Below are 21,865 nucleotides of genomic sequence, written 5' to 3'. Positions count from 1 at the left end.
AGAGGCACATTTGCTCAGGAGATCACAGGCTGCTGTGGGGGATTGTATGTAATGCAGTGGTGTACCCACAGAGCATATAACTCCGAACCCAACTATGTGTTCAGAGACATTGTATGATACAGCTGAAAGGTGTAAAATTTCCAGATAATTTTGAAAACCCTGACGAGGAACCTCACCCCCTCACCCAGAAATTTAAAGATGTCTGCAATTCTTGCTTTCCTAGGTCGTTTATGCATGGGAGTTTTACCTGAGGTTTGTTGCTCGCTGGACCCACACTTTCCTGTTGGGATTCTATGCACCAGCAGTCTCCAAGCTCAAATCAGGAAGTATTTCAATCCCCGCCCCTTGAAATGCTGCTTTGTAATTGGGTGCCTGCTTGCAGTGAGAGAAACCAAGCTCCTGTGTCCCGTGCTTTGCCTTATGCATGGGGATTTCATGTGGGCTGAGCTCAGGGGAGAGGGAAGAATCGGGTTAATAGAGGGGCGGGAAGTCTCAGGATTTGTGAGGGCTGGCAGCAAGGTCATCTCTAAAGGACAGAAAACTCATGCATAACTCCAAGGAACTACCGAGACAGATAGGGGGTAGATGTGAGTGAAAGTACCCATGCATAAATGACCTAAAGTTATTCCACTCCTTAAAATACATAAAGTGCGTCATTTGTAAATTAACATTTAAGATAGTAGTATTCGCCATATTTCTAGAATTTATAATAGCAGAATCCTAATTAGGGCAAAACTGCTGTACTCTGCTGTGTTAGCATATGTATATTTAGTTTTTGTCATCTGACAGGTAGGGAAAAAAGCCAAAGTTTCTGGAGGTGCTCAGCAATGTAGTTGCTTGGGTAGAAAAGTGTTTTCTTATGAAAGCTTGGGTGAAATCCCCATGCATAAGGCAAAGTGTGGGGCATGCAAGCTTAGTTTTGCTCACAGCCAATTACAAAGCAGCAGGTGGCGACTGAAATACTTCCTGCTTCCTCGGAGCTCTTTCTGAGCAGAAGGGTTTTTAAAAACAAAGTTTGGATTCCTCCCCCCCCCCACCCATTCAGATTGCTCAGTTTTTTTGTTTTTTATTCTTATTGAAATGCTTTTTTATGCAGTAATTGGGTTTTGGGGGGTATTTTATCTCACAGTAAGTTCTACAAAGTAAGCCAATTACAAAGCAGCATTTGAAGGGGTGGGGACTTGATTTGAGCTTGGAGACTGCTGGTGCATAGATTCCCAACATAAAAGTGTGGGTCCAGCGAGCAACGAACCAGTAAAACTCCCCATGCATAAATGACCTTAAAATCTAGTGAGGCAGGTAAAGGGGTGGGGTCGGGGGGCAGCCCAAAGAACTTTAGTGGAAATGTGCTGACTAATAACATTTTGAAAAGGCATATCTTAAAGCTCCCCCGAAGGGAAAATATAGAATACAACATAAATCGGGGCGCAGTAAATCGAAACAGTTGGCTCATGTAAGGTCAGGATTGGAAAGGTTGTGCTGGTAGATTGCCTTTGAATATTCTGCTTTGGGGAGGGGGTGCATTCATAATTCAAATGCTTCTTTCTAGACTTAGGATGCCAGACCACTCTTTCCAGAGACAAAGTCTGACTATATACGTTCACCAACGACTTGAAACCGATGAATTATGTATCTTTATAACTGCATTTGGCAACTTTATGGGACTTGAAGAAATCTCTGTTGATCAGAAAACTACTGTATATGGGTTTTATGTGTAGGTGGGCATTATGGCTTCTAGGAAAGAGATGTAGGATTTTGAGCCTGCCAACCTGGCAATGGAAAATATCTCTTGATGGAGATATTAAGGCTACACTTAGTAATAAAGTGCAGTTTAGGAGTTATGAGTCAGCCTAGATTTATGAGAGGCAAATGAGAACAGGCAAACAGGCTGTCTGCTTCAGAGGAAGGAAGAACAGATCAATAGGGTGGAGGAATCTGGAGCAATCAATCGTTTTTTTCCAGAGGCTGTGTTTAAAAAAAAAAAACTGGGCATCCCAAACCGAACATTTGTTTGGAGGGTGCCATGTGCTTGACCCAGGCACCACAATCTCCTCTCTGTCAGAACTCCCATCCCATGAGTAAAATCTGTAGAATGGAGAATTGCTTTCCAGTTTCGTATTCATACTGAACCAGGAAAGCAGACTTCACATAAATGCATGAAGCTGCTTTATACTGAATCAGACCCTTGGTCCATCAAGGTCAGTATTGTCTACTCAGATTGGCAGCAGCTCTCCAGGATCTCAGGCAAAAGTCTTTCATCTCACCTATTACCTGGCCCTTTTAACTGGAGATGCCGAGGATTGATCCTGGAACCTTCTACTTGCCAAGCAGATTCTGTACAACTGAGCCACAGCCCCTCTCCAGTAATATAAGAACATAAGAACGTAAGAAAAGCCATGCTGGATCAGACCAAGGCCCATCAAGTCCAGCAGTCTGTTCACACAATGGCCACCCAGGGCCTCTAGGAAGCCCTCAAACAAGACAACTGCAGTAGCATCCCGCCCATGTTCTATACCTAATAGAATAGGCATGCTCCTCTGATACTAGAGAGAATAGGTATGCATCATGACTAATGGTGCATTTTGACTAATAGCCATGGGTAGTCCTATCCTCCATGAACATGTCCAATCCCCTCTTAAAGCCTTCCAAGTTGGCAGCCATCACCACATCCTGGGGCAGGGAGTTCCACAATTTAACTTCGTATGTCTTCTCCTTCCACCAAGTAATATATCTTTGGCTATAAGATGCATAGCCCTGACCTGGATGGCCCAGGCTAGCCTGATCTCGTCAGATCTCAGAAGCTAAGCAGGGTCAGCCCTGGTTAGTATTTGGATGGGAGACCACCAAGGAAGTCCAGGGTTGCTGTGCAGAGGAAGGCACCGGCAAACCACCACTGTTAGTCTCTTGCCATGAAAACCCCATAAGAGGTCGCCATAAGTCGGCTGCGACTTGAAGGCACTTTACACACACATAAGATGCATATTCTGCCAGGCGAAGATCTTCAGGGGCTTCCCTGCTTCAATTACCTCAGCCTTTTGAGGTGAGACTGTTGGTTACAGGGATTTTTTTTGTGTTGGCACCCTCCTTACGAAACTCCCTGTCTCAGGAGACCTGACAGGCCGGTTCAGTCTTCACCTTGTGAAAACTGATCACAACTGTTTTGTTCTGGAGAACCTTTGAGGATGTTAAAGAATATTTTTGTTGTGGCCATGCTTGTTTTTGCTAGTTATTTTCTCTTGGCTTCTGCTGATGAGAATGTCATTTGATTGGTTTTCAATGACCGATTTTAGCAGGGTTTTTAAAGAACCATTGTAATTTTTACTTGCACCTCTATGAGGACCCTTATTTCACTGACTCATTAATTCCGACTGATCAATAGACAAAGATCCATACGATAAGGAATCCGCCGTTAGAATAACAGGCAAATAGGTTATTCTGCTGCAGCAGAAACAAGGAATTTTTTTTTTGGCTTTTTGAAGATTAACAGATTTATTGCAGCATAAGCTCTCGTGGGCTAGAGCCTACTTAATCAGATGCATATATACGTTCTATATATTACACTTAAAAATTACACACCCACACAAGTACATGGTATATAAATATAATGGCTTGTATCCTACAGCTGGTTTTTTAACGTTGGAGGGAGGGGGAGGCGATTCCCTCCTCCAACGTTATGTCTAGTTCAGTTCTTGGGGATGCCCTGAAGTCTGGCACCCATATTGGGAGGGGCACAGTGGGGTACAGCCTACTGGGGAGGTAGGAAAGTCCCGTTCTGCAAAATCAGCTTTGCTTGTGGTCCTCATCGAAAACAAGCATTACGTACTGCAGTCCCTTGCCATTTGCATTTTGGCTGAACGCTTAAAAGAAAACAACATAGGCACCAGGCAAGGCTCAAGGGGAAGAGCATTCAATAAGGGAGGGGCCACTACTGAAAAAGCCCTGTCTCTGGGTGCCCACCTCTGCAGATGGAGAGCAGGGCTTATGAGATGGATCTTAACTGGAAGACTGGATGGTATGGGAGAAAAAGAAGAAGAAGGGTTAGTTTTTTTATGCCGACTTTCTCTACCACTTAAAGGAGAATCAACCCGACTTACAATCCCCTTCCCTCCCCCTCCCCACAACAGACACCCCGTGAGGTAGGTGGGGCTGAGAGAGCTCAAAGAGAGCTGTGGCTAGCCCAAGGTCACCCAGCTGGCTTCACGTGGAGGAGTGGGGAAACCAACCCCGGTTCACCAGATTAGCCTCCGCCGCTCACACGGAGGAGCGGGGGATCGAACCTCTGACGGTCGGAAACGGCGTGCATAAACCAAACGGAGACCCGAAGTCGTCAGAGTGGTGAAGGCGAGTGAAACAGCCATGCATAAAAGACCCAAGTAACCTGTAAAGCAGCTCTATAAGGCAAGATACTGTAATTGTACTAGGAAGCTGTGGATGAGAGAAAGAGTGTGTGTGTGAGAGAGAGAGCAAGCAGGTTTCGAGGTCCAAGTGGGAACGACAGAGGCAGGAGATCCTGCTGGAGCGTTCTGGCCGCATGATTGTCTCGCAACGCGAGTTTGCTCACAATCTCAAAGGCCATCTGGTCTCACCTACGTAATTTCCTTTCTGGCATCTTTTGGCATTGTACCGAGGCAATTCCCGATGCTATGACTAAAGTCCCTTTGTAGTTGGAAAGGTTGGGCCTTTCGGCTCCGATTTATTCTCCTGCTTGAAAAGATGTGTTGGCAGATTTTGCACCTCTGCTGGAGACGCGGTTTAGTTATCCGCCGGAGGGAAGGCAGGCTTTTTGATCCGTGGGGAGCCTGCTTCTGGTAATCTGTCTGGAAAGGTAGGCTGGTTTCTGAAGGCCAGAAGTGTGAGTGTGTGAGACTGAGAGAGATGGAGGGTCGAGAAACACCCCCATGAGGGTAAACCTTCTTTTCTAATATAGCCTGCAACTGCTGGACAGTGACACAATCCATAACATGTTTCAATCGATGAGTTCTGATTTGGTAACTGAACTCAGGTGAGCCAGTGTGGTGTAGTGGTTAGGAGCGGTGGTTTGGAGTGGTGGACTCTAATCTGGAGAACCGGGTTCGATCCCCCACTCCTCCACATGAGCAGTGGAGGCTAATCTGGTGAACTGGATTTGTTTCCCCAATCCTCCACATGAAGCCAGCTGGGTGACCTTGGGCTAGTCACAGCTCTCTTAGAGCTCTCTCAGCCCTACCTACCTTACAGGGTGTCTATCGTGGGGAGGGGAAGAGAAGGTGATTGTAAGCCTGTTTGATTCTTCCTTAAGTGGTAGAGCAAGTCGGCATATAAAAACTAACTCCTACTCCTCCTACTCCTCCTACTCCTCTTCTTCTTCTTCTATTCTTCTTCTTCTTCTTCCTTGCATTATTAAATTCTGTATAATAAACAAAGTTGTTTTAAGAGGTCATTCTGCTTTGTCACTATTGATTGCTGTTCTGAAGGGGAACATTATATGTGGTGGGAGGTGGACTTCTATCGCAGAGGCAAAGTGTCAGGTGCCAAATGCAGTGCTTGTGTAACCCTTACTGTTCCTTCTGCTTTCCACCTGCCTTCTCATTCTGTAAACTTTCTTTCCCTTGCAAACCGCGGCTCCCGGTTGGTGTCTAACACCAACTGTCTATTTCCACATTAATATCGAATGGCTAGACTCTGGCCTGTTTCAATTTCAAATGCATCAGATAGTGCTGAGTTTGCCGTATTTTTTTCAGTGTTCCATCCATGTTAAAAAAGAAATCCTTTTAGACAGAGAACTAAGATATCATAGAGACAGGTAGGGTTGCCAACCTCCAGTTGGTGGCCGGAGACCTCCTGGGATTACAACTGATCTCCAGGCGATAGAATCATAGAATCAAAGAGTTGGAAAGGACCACCAGGGTCATCTAGTCCAACCCCCTGCACAATGCAGGAAATTCACAACTACCTCCCCCCCACATCCCCAGTGACCCCTAATCCATGCCCAGAAGATGCCCAAGAAGCCATCCCTCTCATGATCTGATAGAAATCAGTTCCCCTGGATAAAATGGCTGCTTTGGATAGTGGAATGTATGGCATTATACCCCACTGAAACCCCTCCCCTCCCCAAACCCCACCCTCCTCAGGCTCCACCCCAAAATCTCCAGGTATTTCCCAACCTGGAGCTGGCAACCCTGTTTATCACAAATATTCCTGATATGCCAATTTACATGGGGAAAGCATTGCAAAAATAATTACAATGTCCCACCTGAAGTTTGAAGCAGAAGATTCCAGAAATTGCCAGTGTGGTGTAGTGGTTAAGAGCGGCGGACTCTAATCTGGAGACACAGGTTTGATTCCCCACTCCTCCACATGAATCCTGCTGGGTGGCCTTGGGTCAGTCACAGTTCTGTCCGAACTCTCTCAGCCTAGGATTGCCAACCTCCAGGTACTAGCAGGAGATCTCCTGCTATGACAGCTGATCTCCAGCCGATAGAGATCAGTTCACCTGGAAAAAATGGCCACTTTGGCCATTGGACTCTATGGCATTGAAGTCCCTCCCCTCCCCAAACCCGGCCCTCCTCAGGCTCCGCCCCAAAAATCTCCCGCCGGTGGTGAAGAAGGACCTGGCAACCCTATCTTAGCCTCACCTGTTGTCAGGAGGGGGGAGGGAAGGTGATTGTAAGCTGGTTTGAGACTCTTTAAAGGTAGAGAAAAGCAAGGTATAAAAACCAACTCTTCTTCGTCTTCATGTGTAATTTTACCTTCTTTTGCCAGAACCCTGTTTAGTCCACCGAGGCCTCTAAGGCAGTGTTGTCAAGTGACAGCTCCTGTTTTTGTGTCTGCCCAGAAAATTCCCCCTGCACAGACTCTTTCCATGAGAGCGGCTGGCCGTGCCCTTTGGCCTTCTGTCTATGTTGTCCTGCGGATGAGGCTGTTTGCCGAGCATTCCTGACTGCCGCGGTCATGCTGGTTTGCTTTACAGGCGCCTTGTCACATCCAGCAACAGTTAAGTTCCACTCAACACCATCACACTCTGCGTCTCCCGGCGAGGGGGAAACATGGAAGGGAAAAAGACTTCAAAAATATCCTCTGCCCATCGATTATGCAACAAGGCAGCGTCTTTCAAAATTAAGATGCCCTGTTAGCCAGGGATGTATCCATCTGGCCATTGCATAAGAACATAAGAGTGTAAGAAAAGCCCTGCTGGATCAGACCAAGGCTTGTCAAGTCCAGCAGTCTGTTCACACGCAGTGGCCAACCAAGTGTCTCTAAGAAGCCCACAAACAAGACGACTGCAGCAGCACTATCCTGCCTGTGTTGCACGGCACCTAATATAATAAACATAAGAAAGGCCATGCTCGATCAGACCCAGGTCCATCAAGTCCAGCAGTCTGTTCACTCAGTGGCCAACCAGGTGCCTCTAGGAAGCCCACAAGCAAGACGACTGCAGCAGCATTGTCCTGCCTGTGTCCCACAGCACCTATATAATAGGCATTCTCCTCTGATCCTGGGGAGAATAGGAATGCATCATGACTAGTATCCATTTTGACTAGTAGCCATGAATACTCCTCTCCTTCATGAACATGTCTACTCCCCTCTTCAAGCCTTCCAAGTTGGCAGCCATCACCACATCCTGGAGCAGGGAGTTCCACAATTTAACTATGGGTATGAAGAATTACTTCCTTTTATCAGTTTTGAATCTGTCACCCTCCAGCTTCAGCAGATGACCCCGCGTTCTGGTATTATGAGAGAGGGAGAAAAGCTTCTCCCTGTAGACCTGTATCATGTCTCCCCTTAACCGCTTTGCTTCCAAGCCATTCCCATTTTTTTTTATTTCTTGTGTTATAGTCATCAATCACCGTCCACGTCACACTTGTGGTTGTCATTGATGATGCTGTGGTGGTGTTTATGGGATTTTTGCTGCACCTGTACATATGTCCCACTTTTACATAGTGTATAGACAACCAACACACAAATCATAGTGTATAGTGTATAGACAACATAGTGTATAGACATAGTGTATAGACAACCAACACACAAATCATGGCAAAAAATGCTTTTAAAGTACAAATTTGGAGCAAAGAAAGAGAACATAGTGTGAGAACAAAGACTCCCCATGTCATTTTTCATGAGTGTGAGGAGCAAAATTGAAATGTGAATATCTGAATCAAGCCAGCAAGCTTGCGAAATTCTGTCTTGTCCCTAGTCCTAGAATGGAACATTTGATCCGGATCCTTAGGACAGAGACACTGTGGGCTTTTACATCAGTATTGGGAATGTTCAGTCTGGAGAAGAAGAGGTTGAGGGGGGACATAATTGCCATTTTGTCATGGTGCCCAATGCCGGCTGGATATTAGGGGGAGGATTTACAGTAAGAGTTGTTCAGCAGTGGAATGGGCTGCCTAGGAAAGTGGTGACTCCCACTCTCTGGCAGTCTTCAAGAAGAAATTAGACAAAAACTTGTCAGGGATGCTCTAGGCTGTGGAACAGTTCCTCAGTGGAACAGGTTTCCTTGGGAGGTGGTGAGCTCTCCTTCCCTGGAGGTTTTTAAGCAGAGGCTAGATGGCCATCTGCCAGCAATGCTGATTCTGTGAACTTAGGCAGATCATAAGAGGAAGGGCATCTTGGCCATCTTCTGGGCATGGAGTAGGGGTCACTGGGTGTGTGTGTGTGGGGGGGAGGTAGTTGTGAATTTCCTTCCTTGTGCAGGGGGTTGGTCTAGATGACTCTGGTGGTCCCTTCCAACTCTATGATTCTATGACTATGGAAGTTCCCTTTAGTCATCATAGTTAGTAGCCATTGGTGGCCCTATCCTCCACCATGAATAGGGTTGCCAACCTCCAAGTGGTGGGTGGAGATGTCCTGGAATTACAACTGATCTCCATGTGACAGAGATCAGCTCACGTGGAGAAAACAACCACTTTGGAAGGTGGCATCTATGACATTATACCCCATTGAAGCACCTCCCCTTCCCAAACCCCACCTTTTCCAGGCTCCACCCCCTAAATCTCCAGGTATTTCCCAGCCCCAGAGCTGGCAACCCTATCCATGAATCTGTCTAACTCCCTTTTGAAGCCGTCTTTGCTAATGACCATCACTACATCCTTATTTCTGTGCAGGGGCATTTACCTCCATTTGCTGTCGTAACAAGATGCATCCACTCCCCACTCTGAGGTTTAACTTTTGGAGTCTCTAAAAAAAAGAACCTAACCCCCCCCCCCCAAATGACACTAGAAAATCATGCTGCTTTCTTTTAAAGATCCAGATGAAAACACATCTCCCCCCTCCTGGCTTTTAATTATGGCCTTTTGCTTGTCGACATTTTAATGTTCAGCTTCTGTTTTATTGCTAGTTTTTATGCTGCTTATGTCCAATGGCTTGTCTTTTAATGGCTTTATGTTTTAATGTTGTGCTTTTTGATTGTAAGCCACCTGCATAAAAATGTTGTACATGAATAAATAAATAATCACTTAAACCTGTCAGATGTGGTTAGTTATTTAATGGCATCAGGAACCAGAAAAGAGAGGCTGTCTTCAGTCAATATGAGCAGTGGAAGCAGAAGGGTTTTGATCTGTAGCATGTAGTTTTGCCCAAAGTGATCTTGTGATCTCATTTTTTAATGTTCCTCCTCACAAAGCCACTTGTTTGGAAACCTCCGTCCCATATGTATAAATCTAGTATTTCAGGGAGAGAACCATCGTGGTGTAGTGTTAAGAGCGGTGGTTTGGAGCAGTGGATTTTAATCTGGAGAACCGGGTTTGATCCCCCCACTCCTCCACATGAGTGGCAGAGGGTAATCTGGTGAACCGGGTTGGTTTTTCCACTCCTACGCATGAAGCCAGCTGTGTGACCTTGGGCAAGTCACAGCTCTCTTAGAGCTCTCTCACCCCCACCTACCTCACAGGGTGTCTGTTGTGGGGAGGGGAAGGGAAGGTGATTGTTAGTTGGTTTGATTCTCCTTAAAAGGTAGAGAAAGCGGCATATAAAAACTAACTCTTCTTCTTCTTCTTCTTCTTCTTCTGTTGCTAGCTTTTCGCATGCAGGGAGTTTAGCATACTAACAGAACTTGGGCCAATTCGAAAGAGCAGTTCCGTACCTTGTGAAGTTTGTAAGGGGAAAGGTACTAGAAATTGACAACACTTTCGTTTACGTTACAGATAATCACTACATAAAAGAGGGCAGTACAGACGTGTTATTGTGCGGCAACAGCTCAGATGCTGGGTGAGTATTATTTAAATGCCGTTAAAGGAATTACAGTGGAACCTCCTATCCTTTATTTATTTATTTGGTTTATTGCATCTGCATTCATCAGAAAGCACTTCATAGGTTATGTTTTGGGTATTGATGATAACTGCTCCTTGGGATGTTTTTGAAACAGTAAAGAGGCCCTATAGGCATTTGTTATGAACCAGCGCTGTTCTGGAATATGCGTATCTTTCAATCACTGTGTAATCCATTCAAGAGCCTGCTGTTTTCCTATTAGTGCAAAATGTCCCATCGTTGTAACGGAGTGTTGCGTATGGAGGGGGCAATTCAAAGAACGAATGCGTCTGCCGAAACGCAGGGCAGATGTTCCTTGGGAAGGGGGGGTCCTCATCTGGATCCAGGCATGACGGAGGGGTGTCAGGCTGCTTCCTGCCCAGCTGGAGCCTGATTTGAAAGGGTATAGAGTTGCTGCCTGCTTTCCCTGGGGCGGTCTTAGCAATGGCAAATGGAAACAGACAGGGCAGGACCAAGTTTTTTTGGTGGCCGAAGTGAACGGTGACCTTGGAGCTTCGGGAGCTTCTGTAGCAAGAGTAAGGGAGTGGTGGTGAAGTCCAGAGAAGGAGGAAAAGCTCAGTGCAGGGATTTCTGATGTCCTTCGAACTGGCAGCTACCCACTGGTGCCCAAGGCTGTTGCCCAGATTTGCCTAATGCTTCAGCTGTTCCTGGAGATGGATAATGTAGAATTACTGATTAAAGAGTTGGTAGTAAATTATTCAGGGAGGGAAGGCAGCTTGATATAGCCCGATCTCTTCAGATTTTGGAAGCTAACCAGGGTCAGCGTTTGGAAGACAGGCCGCCAAGGAAGACTCTGCAGAGGAAGGCAATGTCCAACCACCTCTGCTTGTCACTTGCCTTGAAAGCCCCTTGCTGGGGTTGCCGTAATACTTGGAAGGGAGACCACCAAGGAACGCTCTGCAGAAGGCAATGGCCAACCACCTCTGCTTCTCACTTGCCTTGAAAGCCCTTTGCTGGGGTCACCATAAGTCTTGGATGGGAGACCATTGGATGGGACACCACCATGGAAGGCTCTGCAGAGGAAGCCAATGGAAAACCACCTCTGCTTCTCACTTGCTTTGAAAGCCGTTTGCTGGGGTCACCATAAGTCTTGGATTGGAGACCGTCAAGGAAGGCTCTGCAGAAGGCAATGGCCAACCACCTTTGCTTTTCACTTGAAAAGCCCCTTGCTGGGGTCACCATAAGTTGGCTGCGATTTGACCACACTTTATGCACACACACACATACACACACACACGCAGTCGATCATTCATCTGCCTTCAAGCCGATCAGTTGTTGAACATAACCACCTTTGCACATTTCCAAAATCTCCAGGTACCTTTCTGAGGAAGTGAGAAAGAACGGGCAGCTTAAGGCACAAACTGCGCCATCCTAAGCAGAGTGGCACCCTTCTAAACCCATTGACGTCACTGGATCTAGAAGGGTATCACTCTGCTGAGGATTGCTCTGAAAGGTTTCCATCCGTTGTTAGAAAGAGGAGCTGCCTTGAATGTTGTCATTTCTCTCACCCCCCCCCCATTCAGTCTTACAATAACATGCTGGAACCAAAATAGCCTTTCGACCGAAACCACGCGCGTGCCCTGGATTCTCTGTCTCGCCAATTAACATTGCCTTTGCACTGATTAAAATTGGCTTTGCACTGATTAATCAGTGAAAGCTTTAGCAGGTCCGCCTATCGATTCTGCCAGTCGATGATTTTAGCCTTTGTTTTTAGAGGTATTATATTCCCCTCACCCCCTTCCATTCGCCAGATTCTCTGTTTTAGCTGGAGAACCGGGATTTCCCCTTCTGAGGGTCAGTAATAAGGAATGATAATACAATTTTCTGAACAGTGGGGGAGGAAAGGGGGGGATGCTTCAAGCTTGCTGAAAACCCACATTTTTCTGGAGTCTCTCTCAAACCAATCCTCTCTCAATCCATTTAATTTTCTCCTGGAAAGTTGATAATGTGTGAGGCATTGTCGGGGGTTTTTTTTTAAATGAAAGGTGAAATGGAGGAGGGAGAATCAGGAACACAAGGGAGAGATTGATTGATGATTAACTCTAGCGATTTCCTGCGGGAGAAGGAAGAACCCAGGGTGCGTTTGAAGTTCCTTTGGAAAATACTTAGATGGCACCTAATTCTAGAGGCGTAAATACTGTGATTGCGGCATAGAGATGGACAGATCGTCTACGCAAAGAGTAGATGTTTCAGAAAAACTCTTCCTAGACTGCACTGGTTCAAACTGCAACTGGGGGACTATGGGGGCAATCCTAAGCAGGTCGATGCAGCGCTTTACTCAGGTGGGGAGGGACCGTGGCATCTGCTTGGCATGCATGCCCCCATAATTTTGCCAACCTCCAGGTACCACAAAACAAGAAGGCTCAGTGCTGTAAAGATAATTGAGCAAACCCAAAACAGCACTATAACAATATTCAAGCAAATTAAAGTGAATTTTATAAAGTGCAATAGTGAGAAAATATATATATACAAAATATGTACAAAGTAGGAGTACAACAAGATACAAAATTTTACACAATGCAATCCAATAAATTGTACCAGCTGGAGATCTCCCGCTATTACAACTGACCTCCATCCGATAGAGATCAGATCACCTGGAGAAAATGACCGCTTTGGCAAGGGCATCGAAGTCCCTTCCCTCCTCAAACCCCGCCCTCCTCAGGCTCCACCCCAAAAAAACTCCCCCATTGACAAAGAGGGACCTGGCAACCCTATGCCCCCAGTTTCTTCCCCCTACCCCACTGAGTGCCAGCAGAGGATACTAGAGTGCCAGCAGGAAGTGGGGGGGGGGAGCAGAAAGGAGGAGTGGATGAAGCGACCCTGGAAAGAAAACAGGTGGGAGAAGCTGTAGCTGATTCATCCCCCAAGTATGTTTAGAGAGCAAATCTCTTAAGCTGTCGCTTGGCAGCCCTGCCTAATGCTGTATCACAACTGACAAGGCCTCTTTGAGCTATGCATGTTGAAAGGAATCAATAGCAGGAGGGCCTCTGGTTATTTATTTGCTGCATTTATACCTCACCATTCTCCCCAATGGGGACGCAAGGTGGTGTAGTGGTTAAGAGTGGTGGTTTGGAACGATGAACTCTGATTTGGAGAACCGGGTTTAATTCCCCACTCCTCCACATGAGCGGCGGAGGCTAATCTGGTGAACTTGATTTGTTTCCCCCCTCCTCCATGTGAACCCAACTGGGAGACCTTGGGCTAGTCACAGCTCTCTTAGAGCTCTCTCAGCCCCACCTACCTCACAAGCTGTCTGTTGTGGGGAGGGGGAGGGAAGGAGATTGTAATCCGGTTTGATTCTTCCTTAAGTGGTAGAGAAAGTCGGCATATAAAAACTAATTCTTCTTCTTCTTCTTCTTCTTCTGCAAGAAGGGGGCGGAGCCTGAGCAGGGGAGGGACTTCAATGCCATAGAGCCCAATTGCCAAAGTGGCCATTTTCTCCAGGTGAACTGACCTCTATCGGCTGGGGATCAGTTGTAATAGCAGGAGATCTCCAGCTACCATCTGGAGGTTGGCAACCCTAGGGGTGATGTTCACAGTACTCAGGTCTTGAGGCTGGTGCAGGTACCCCTTGGGGCTCTTGCCGCCTTCTTTTTTCGTACCACAGTAGGCAGGCTTGCTAAATGCCTGCTAATGGTGTACAAACCCCCGTCAATTGCAGCCGCTGCCTGCCAATGCTCAGCTGGGTCGGCAGGTGGAAGAGGCCAGCCAAACTGGAAGGGGGCAGCAATCGACAACACCATGTGATGACTTCACTTCTGGAGTCACCTGGAAGCACTGGCATCACGTCAGGGCGGTGCTCTAGCACTCGCCCCCAAAACGCTATGGTTTTCATAGAGTTTTCAGACACGTGCTAGAGCAACTCCCTGGCGTGATGCTGGCCATTCTGGGTTGTGCCAGAAATGACCTCATTGAACGGTTTCTGTAGGGTTGCCAGGTCCCATTGCTTCACCAGCTGGAGCTTTGTGAGGGCATGGCTGGGGGCGCGCATGATATGTGCGTGCACCGTGCGCAACCCGCGCTGCTCTGCAAGACACATTGATGTCACTTCTGGGTAAAACCGGACGCGGATGCTCTAGCATTCTCCCCCGAAACACTATGGTATTCATAGAGTTTCGCCGGAGGTCGCTAGAGTGGAAGTTTACTCGGAAGTGACACGGACACTCTAGCATTCTCCACTGAAACTCTGTGGTTTTTCATAGAGTTTCGCCGGAGGTTGCTAGAGCGTCCAAGTTGCTTCCGTTTAAACCCGGAAGTGATGTTGGCACAGCGCACGGCTCACGTGCGTGCACATAGCGTGCTTCCCCCTCTACATAGCTCTCCTTTGCCCTTCGGCCCTCAGCTGGTCGGTGGGCAGCCGGGTTGATGGGTGGGCTTTTGTCGGGCAATTGGTAAGCCTAGGCAGCTGCAATCGCTGCCCCCCCCCGGTAAATACCCGCCTTTCCTCATCTCCCCCAGTTGCCCGGCAACCTTTACAGTAGACCAGGGAGAATCACGATGGGAGCAGCATTTTTCAGCCTAGAAGGGCTGGGAGAGCGAAGCCTCCACCATGTGCGTTTCTGTACCGTCTCACTACCCATCAGGGCACAGGAAAGCCTTCCATGGACAAACAATAATATGCCAGCCTTGTGACCGGAGTACACCAGCACGAGAAAGACGTTTAGCTTCTTCCTAGATCCCTATTGCCAAGAAAGCCGATTTGGCAAGCAGGGAGGAAAAACGGCAAGTCACCGGGGCCAGCAGAAGCGCTATCAAGACAGCACCTTTGGCAACCGCATCCTAGAGATTGTTGCTATAGAAACCCTAATTACTTCTCTCCTCTCTCGGACCCTAAAATTCATTTATAGATTGAGACTGAAGAAATGTTTTTATGCTCTATAGGAGTATGTGTCTTTTTTTCCTTCTTCTTTTTTTTGCCAGTGTATTGTTTCACCTCTCTCTATAAATATGAGCAATTTAGATGGGGAAGGAGGCCTTGCGAAGTGCTCCGGTGAATCTCCTCCCTATTTTTAAAACATCTTTAGGGAACTATTTCTGTTGTTTCCACCGCTGCTGTGTTTTGTTAGAAAATCCCTATAAGCATATGCAGAAAAAAACTTCACTGGGCATCTGTTTTAAATCCTTAGCTGCTATGCAAAAATAATTCTTTTCCATGTACAACGTGCCATTTTTACATGCCAAAGCCTTTCTTTGACTATGGATTTAGCCACCGCAATGCAGAAGGATCCATTCTGGGTTGGAGTTGCCAACTTCTAATTCTTAATTTTTTTAAAAAATGCTGGTAATCTGGGCACAGGGCTTGGCAAACCCAGATGGGTTAGGAGTAGGGTTGCCAGCTTGGGTTGGGAAATACCTGGAGGTTTGAGGGGTGGAGCCTGAAGAGGGCAGGGTTTAGGGAGGGGAGGGCCTTCAATGGGGTATAATGACCTAGAGCCCATCGTCCAAAGCAGCCATTTTCTCCAGGTAAAAGGATCTCTTTCGTTTAGGGTTCAGTTCAGACTAGAGTTGCCAACCTCTTGGCGGTCGCTGGAGATCTCCCACTGTTACAACTGATCTCCCAGCCATAGAAATCAGTTCCCTAGAAGAAAATAGCTGCTTTGGCAATGGGATCCTATGGTGATGAAGTTCCTCCCTTCTCCAAACCCTTCTCAGGCTCCACCCCCCAAGTCTCCATGCATTTCCCAACTCCATGCATTTCCCAACCCTGGCAACCCTAGTTCAGACCCAACCAACCACGGAGCAAGATGGGGGTGTCCTGGGAAGTTTCCCACTGGGCTGTGGCCCTGGAGGTCCACTTGTGGCCGAGGTGCTAGAATTGATGTGATGGCCACTCATCTTGGACCCTGGTAGCCGCCACAATAACAAGCATGTGTTGTCCTCATTCCCATGGCCCGGGTCTGAGCTAGTGTTTTGGGGGCTTGAGCGGTAAAGCGGCCCGTCGCAGTGCCACGCTTCCAGGTAAAAACTGGAAGTGGCGTAATCGCATTGGCGCAGCTGCACAGGTACATAATCCCCGTTCTGAGCCAGGTGATGGATTGGTGGACAGTTGCCCGCCAATCCAAGTGACCTGGCAACCCTAGTTGGGAACCGGGGTATACAAAATCAGTGATTTTGTTTTTAATCAAAAAATCAGATTGTTTAAATTTAAATCAGATTTTTTAAATAATATGCTTTTTGAGGGGGAAATCTATTTAAAGATAGTTTAGTTTTCTGTTTAAGATGCATTATAGTCCAAAGGTTATTCATCATGAAACAAGGATTAGTTTTAAATTGTGTAGCATGAGACTGTATATTCATGCAAGGTCTAAATTGTTTTGGTAAATGAATTCCATTAATCCATTCACAATGTCATGCTCTTCCAGAGGTCTCTGTAAGATTATTTTGGGCAGTTTTTCCATCTAGAAGATATTATCACAGCTGCTTGGTTTTGCAGTTCTCCAAACTGTGAATTTATGTCTGAAGAGATAACATGCCTCTTCTACACAACAAAGAAATGCAAGGCCTGGTGGCACAAATGAAACTGGAGATAGATAATTATAAAATTTTTGCGAGGCGAACTATCTACATATTTCTAATAGTATAACCGAATCAGTAATCTTTTGATATAACTGTAAAACTAATCTGAAAAATTATTATTCTAAAAATGAAACTTCATCTGGTTTTAAATATTCAGATTATACCAGCAAGAATGAGTCTTCATGTAAAAAAACATGATTTAAATGTAGTCTTACTGACTAATGATTTAATTCATGATTTAAATTGATTTGATTTAAATCAAATCCATCCTGTTGGGAACTCATGAGGAGATCATGAGGGCGAGAGCCCTCTCCTGTCGTTGTTCCCCAGCATATGATATTCAGTGGTATGCTGCTACTGATCATGGAGGTTCCATTTAGCTTTACGTATCTAATGCCTCTTGCTCCTCCAAGACTTTCAATGCAATCCTATGCAGAATTACTCCAGTCTAAGCCCACTGAAATGAATGGGCTTAGAGCAGGATAACTCTCTTTAGGACTGTACTCTCTGTTTAACCTTTTTGAAAAGCCGTCCAAACTGATTCTATTTGCACCTTAGCTATTCCTATTAGGGATGTCCGATCTTTGTTGCTGATTTGACAAAGAGGCCCTTTAAATTTCTAGCATCGGTGCCAGCCCATGATGTTGATTATGGCCTAATGGGTAGATTGATGTCGTCAACTGTTTCTTAATCAATAGCGCTGTAATTTTTATTGTGATTAATTGTGTGGACGTTTGTCTGGAAAGATGCTTTCTGCTAATGGAATATGCTTGTGTTGCCAATCCCTGTAAAAAGGCAGATAAGTTAATATCTTGACAGACTTGTTTTCCCTCCCCACTCCGGGTCTATCTGGTGTGCTAAAGAGGTTTGCTAGAAATCCAGATGGGAAGATGTCATATCAAAAACTTCCTCTAAATCCTTCAGGAATCCTCTGGAGTCTGACCTCCCTGCTGGAAAGTCTCTAGGCTCTTTCTCTGTTATCGCTGATAACCTTTCCATTTTGCTTTTCGGAGTTAAGGGGTTCTCCCTTCTCCCTTTTTAGCACTAGTGAACTTGTCAGTTACTGATATTTAAAAAAAAATTATTGTTTTTTTCTTTTGGAATTTACCTTCACTCAACACAGTCAAGACCCAAGGCAAGTGACAACAATAGATATATTACAAGAACAATTGTCTGTTAAATTAATTAAAGCATATACATTAAAACAAGTTATTAAAACGGATAATTAACCAGTTAAGTCAGAGTCCGTTCAACATGCCCCATGCAATCTTTTGAAATAATTCTGTCTCACAGCCTTGCCAGAAGCCCCCAAGGGTAGTCGCCTACCTCACCCCTTCTGGAGTTGTTCTACAGCAGTGGGAGTAGGGTTGCCAACCTCCAGGTCCTAGCTGGAGATCTCCTGCTGTTACAACTGATCTCCAGCCAATAGAGATCAGTTCACCTGGTGAAAATGGCTGCTTGGGCAATTGGACTCTATGACATTGAAGTCCCTCCCCTCCCCAAACCCCACCCTCCTCAGGCTCCACCCCCAAAACCTCCTACCTGGCAACTAAGTGGGGGGCAGCAAAACAGAATGCCCAAATGCAGTCTGTCACTAGGGCTGCCAAACTCCTAGTCAGGGCAGGGAATACCCTGTCCTGGGTTCCCATTCCCTGCTGCCACTTGGAGAGGTGGCCGGGGGAAAGTTAAAATAAATAAAACATTAAAGATTAAAAACACCTCACTGGTGTTGCCCGCATGATGATGTCGCTTCCGGGTATTCCCTGGGAGTTATATCATCATGTGGGCGACACCCCCACGTCCCCACACCCCACCCTTCTGCTAGTTGCCAGGCTCAGCCTGTAACAGATCCTATCCTCAAAAAAAGTTTGAGATGAGGTAGATGAAAAAGAAGAGTTGGTTTTTGTATGCCGACTTTTTCTACCACTTAAGGGATAATCAAACTGGTTTACAATCCTCTTCCCCTCCCCACAACAGACACCCTGTGAGGTAGGTGGGGTTGAGAGAGCTGTGACTAGCTCAAGGTCACCCAGCTGGCTTCGTGTGTAAGAGTGGGGAAACAAATCCCGTTCACCAGATTAGCGTCCGCTGCTCATGTGGAGGAGCGGGGAATCGAACCCTGTTCTCCAGATCAGAGTCCACCGCTCCGAACCACCACTCTTAACCACTACACCACGCTGGCTCCCACATTGACAGGTTGTAATTGTAGAGGGGTGAGACAGGAGCACGACAAAGCACCAAATTCCAAAGTATATCTTGTTAAGTTGGTTAGGTGACTGGTGGTGACATTTGATGTCAGAGCTTGAAGACAGGTAGGTATCCATGTAAGGGTTGTATCACAGACTGTGTGGGACTCCTCTTTCTCTCTCCGATGGTCTTTATTCCTTATGTTGTTGTTTTTGTACTGCAGGACATGTCCAAAAGGATATGGCTGCTATAAGGCCGGGGATAATCCCGACTATGGCTTCACGAGCTTCGATACTTTTGGCTGGGCCTTTCTGTCCTTGTTCCGCCTTATGACGCAGGACTGCTGGGAGCGCCTCTATCAACAGGTAGAAAATAAATTTGTTGACGTGGGAAATGAAAACTCATGCCCCATTGATAGTCTGCTTTTTAAATTAAAGATAAAAAGGCCCGTCGATGAAGCCAGTTCAGGTTCCCCTGTGAATTAGTGAGTTAGTAATGTTGGTTACTTTTCACTCACAGTCATAGAGGTATCGCTTCCCCGTGGGGGAAATCCTGTGTGACTGTCTTTGCATGATGCAATTATGTGATTGGAACTGGTTGGGAGGTCTTTTCCACCTGATTAGCCAGCCCAAGAGGGAGGGTGCTGGTTGGATGGGAAAGATCTACATGGTCTGCCTGCCCGTGTTATTGAAGCGTTCATATGACCCCCACATGTGGGAGGAAATCACTCACCGGCTTGGGGGAGCGTTCCTGTATTACCCACTGTAATAACCCTAAACTGCTCTTTAATGTCTGTCTCTGCAGACCCTTCGATCTGCTGGCAAGATCTACATGCTTTTTTTTATGCTGGTCATCTTTCTGGGATCGTTTTATTTAGTCAACTTGATCTTGGCGGTGGTGGCCATGGCGTACGAAGAGCAGAACCAAGCCACTATTGCTGAGACAGAAGCCAAGGAAAGGAAGTTTCGGGAAGCCATGGACGCGCTGAAGAAAGAACAGGAGGTTGGTAAAGGTTCCCATCAGTGGTTTCTGAGCAATCTAGCTTGGTTGTATATCATGCATATTATAGACCTGCCTGTCTCACACAATGGCTTGGGTCCAGCGAGGAGCAGTTCTGCTTGCTCAAGTTCCTGTGCAACACCTAGCCCTTTCCTCCCTATGTATCCTAAGGCTTTTCTGCATTCTCATTTTTCTTGTTTGTAAGTTCCTGTTTCTTTGGGAGGTTTTTCCTGTTCCATGTGCATTTTGCTCCCTCTAGTGGTTGATTCGATGTTACACTGGTTTATGTCCGGCATCTTTCCTAGCAGATTTAAACTGCAGGTTTTCATGCTAGACATAAACCAGTATAATATTGAATTGACCACTAGAGGGAGCAAAAAAATACGGAAAAGAACACCCCTTCCTGAAGAAACAGGAACTTACAAGCGAGGAAAATGAGAATGCGGAAAAGCCCGTAGTGTCCAGAAATTGGTTGCACAAGATCTTTTGCAACTGGAAACACAAGTGGGGATGCAATAAGGGTGACTTAGTGCACTTGGCTACCATGGTCTGGGCCTGTTTCTGCTTGTGCCAGAGCTCTAGTATAATATGGCATGTATCCTACCATACTGCTTAGTTGGAGAAAGGTTCTTTAGGCTGGAGGCTGCATTGTGCAGGGGATTGGACTAGATGACCCTCGTGGACCCTTCCAACGCTGTGATTCTAAGACTTCCAGCTCTGCTGAGCAGAGTAACAGGATACACTTGGCTTATACACTACTGTGTCCTGTAGATATATATGTGTCCTTATTCAATTTCAATACCTTTATTGGCATACCATCAAGCAGTCGATCAAATAAAACCGACCCTCTAAACATCATTTAACCTCCGCCTCGTGTGTTCTTATAGCCATGGGATGTGGCGCTCTGCTTCTTATCCCATTGCAGTGCATGACAAAGTAGGTTTGCATGTGTGTGTCATGCACAAAATAGTGAACGGGTATTGCACATTTTTTCTCTCCTGCGTGGCTGTGAGCCGCCCTGAGCACGGCCTTGGCTGGAAAGGGCAGGGTAGAAGATTGATAAAATAAAAATGGTGGGGGTACAGTGGAAAAGTGCCATCAAATTGCAGCCAACTTATGGTGACCCCGTAGGGTTTACAAGGCAAGAGACAAACAAGGACTGCTCCACAAATCCATGCCAGAGCTTGAGTCTGAGAAACGTTGTTATTTTAAGGCAGTTATGTCAGGGTTAAAAACATTAAGAATGATAAAACAAGGCACAATGGCGACTCATAAGATTGATGGACTTAAACCACACAGACCATATGCGTTTCGGCCAACAGGCCTTCATCAGTGGTCAAATAAAAACCCACATAACGCTCACACAAGTAATATACAAATGTATCACCATACGTGAAATCAGTTGTAATAGCAGGAGATCTCCAGCTAGTACCTGGAGGTTGGCAACCCCAAGATGAGGTAATCTCCATGCCCTGGCCCTTGTAGAGGACAGCCGCATACTCTTTGGGCTGGGGACTACCTGTAGCTTACTACATGTAGAGCACAGAGCTCTGGGGGGGGGGGCATACCAGGAGAGGTGGTACCGCAGGTACCAGACGTGCCTAGCATAGGGTTGCCTGGTCCCTCTTTGCCACTGGCAGATTTTTGGGGCAGAGCCTGAGGAGTGTGGGGTTGGGGAGGGGAGGGACTTAAATGCCATGGAGTCTAATTGCCAAAGCGGCCATTTTCTCCAGGTGAACCGATTTCTATCGGCTGGAGATCAGTTGTAATAGCAGGAGATCTTCTGCTGTTACCTGGAGGTTTCAAAAATTACCTCGTGCTTAATTAACGGAGTTAAACAAAAACCAAGCAAGCACTGATGTCTACAATAAAATTATATTATTATTGCAATTATTTGCAATCGTAAGTCACTAGC

The 21,865-nt window shown here is 46.3% G+C and overlaps 1 protein-coding gene across 2 annotated transcripts in view; it reads left to right on the top strand.

The window, feature by feature from the left end:
- Positions 1–21,865, top strand: part of LOC130484301 (sodium channel protein type 5 subunit alpha-like) — a 229,386-nt gene that overhangs the window by 51,575 nt on the left and 155,946 nt on the right. For both annotated transcript variants that reach the window (XM_056857212.1, XM_056857211.1), the window contains exons 7-9: positions 10,125–10,188; positions 19,175–19,316; positions 19,756–19,953. In XM_056857212.1, coding sequence (XP_056713190.1) covers positions 10,125–10,188; positions 19,175–19,316; positions 19,756–19,953 — 404 coding nt within the window. The remainder of the gene's footprint in view (positions 1–10,124; positions 10,189–19,174; positions 19,317–19,755; positions 19,954–21,865) is intronic.

The sequence above is a fragment of the Euleptes europaea genome, chromosome 11 (genome assembly GCF_029931775.1).
Source record: "Euleptes europaea isolate rEulEur1 chromosome 11, rEulEur1.hap1, whole genome shotgun sequence".
In the NCBI taxonomy this organism is placed as follows: Eukaryota; Metazoa; Chordata; class Lepidosauria; order Squamata; family Sphaerodactylidae; genus Euleptes; species Euleptes europaea.
Note: the sequence above shows the minus strand (reverse complement) of the source record. Positions and strands in the feature narration are given on the sequence as shown.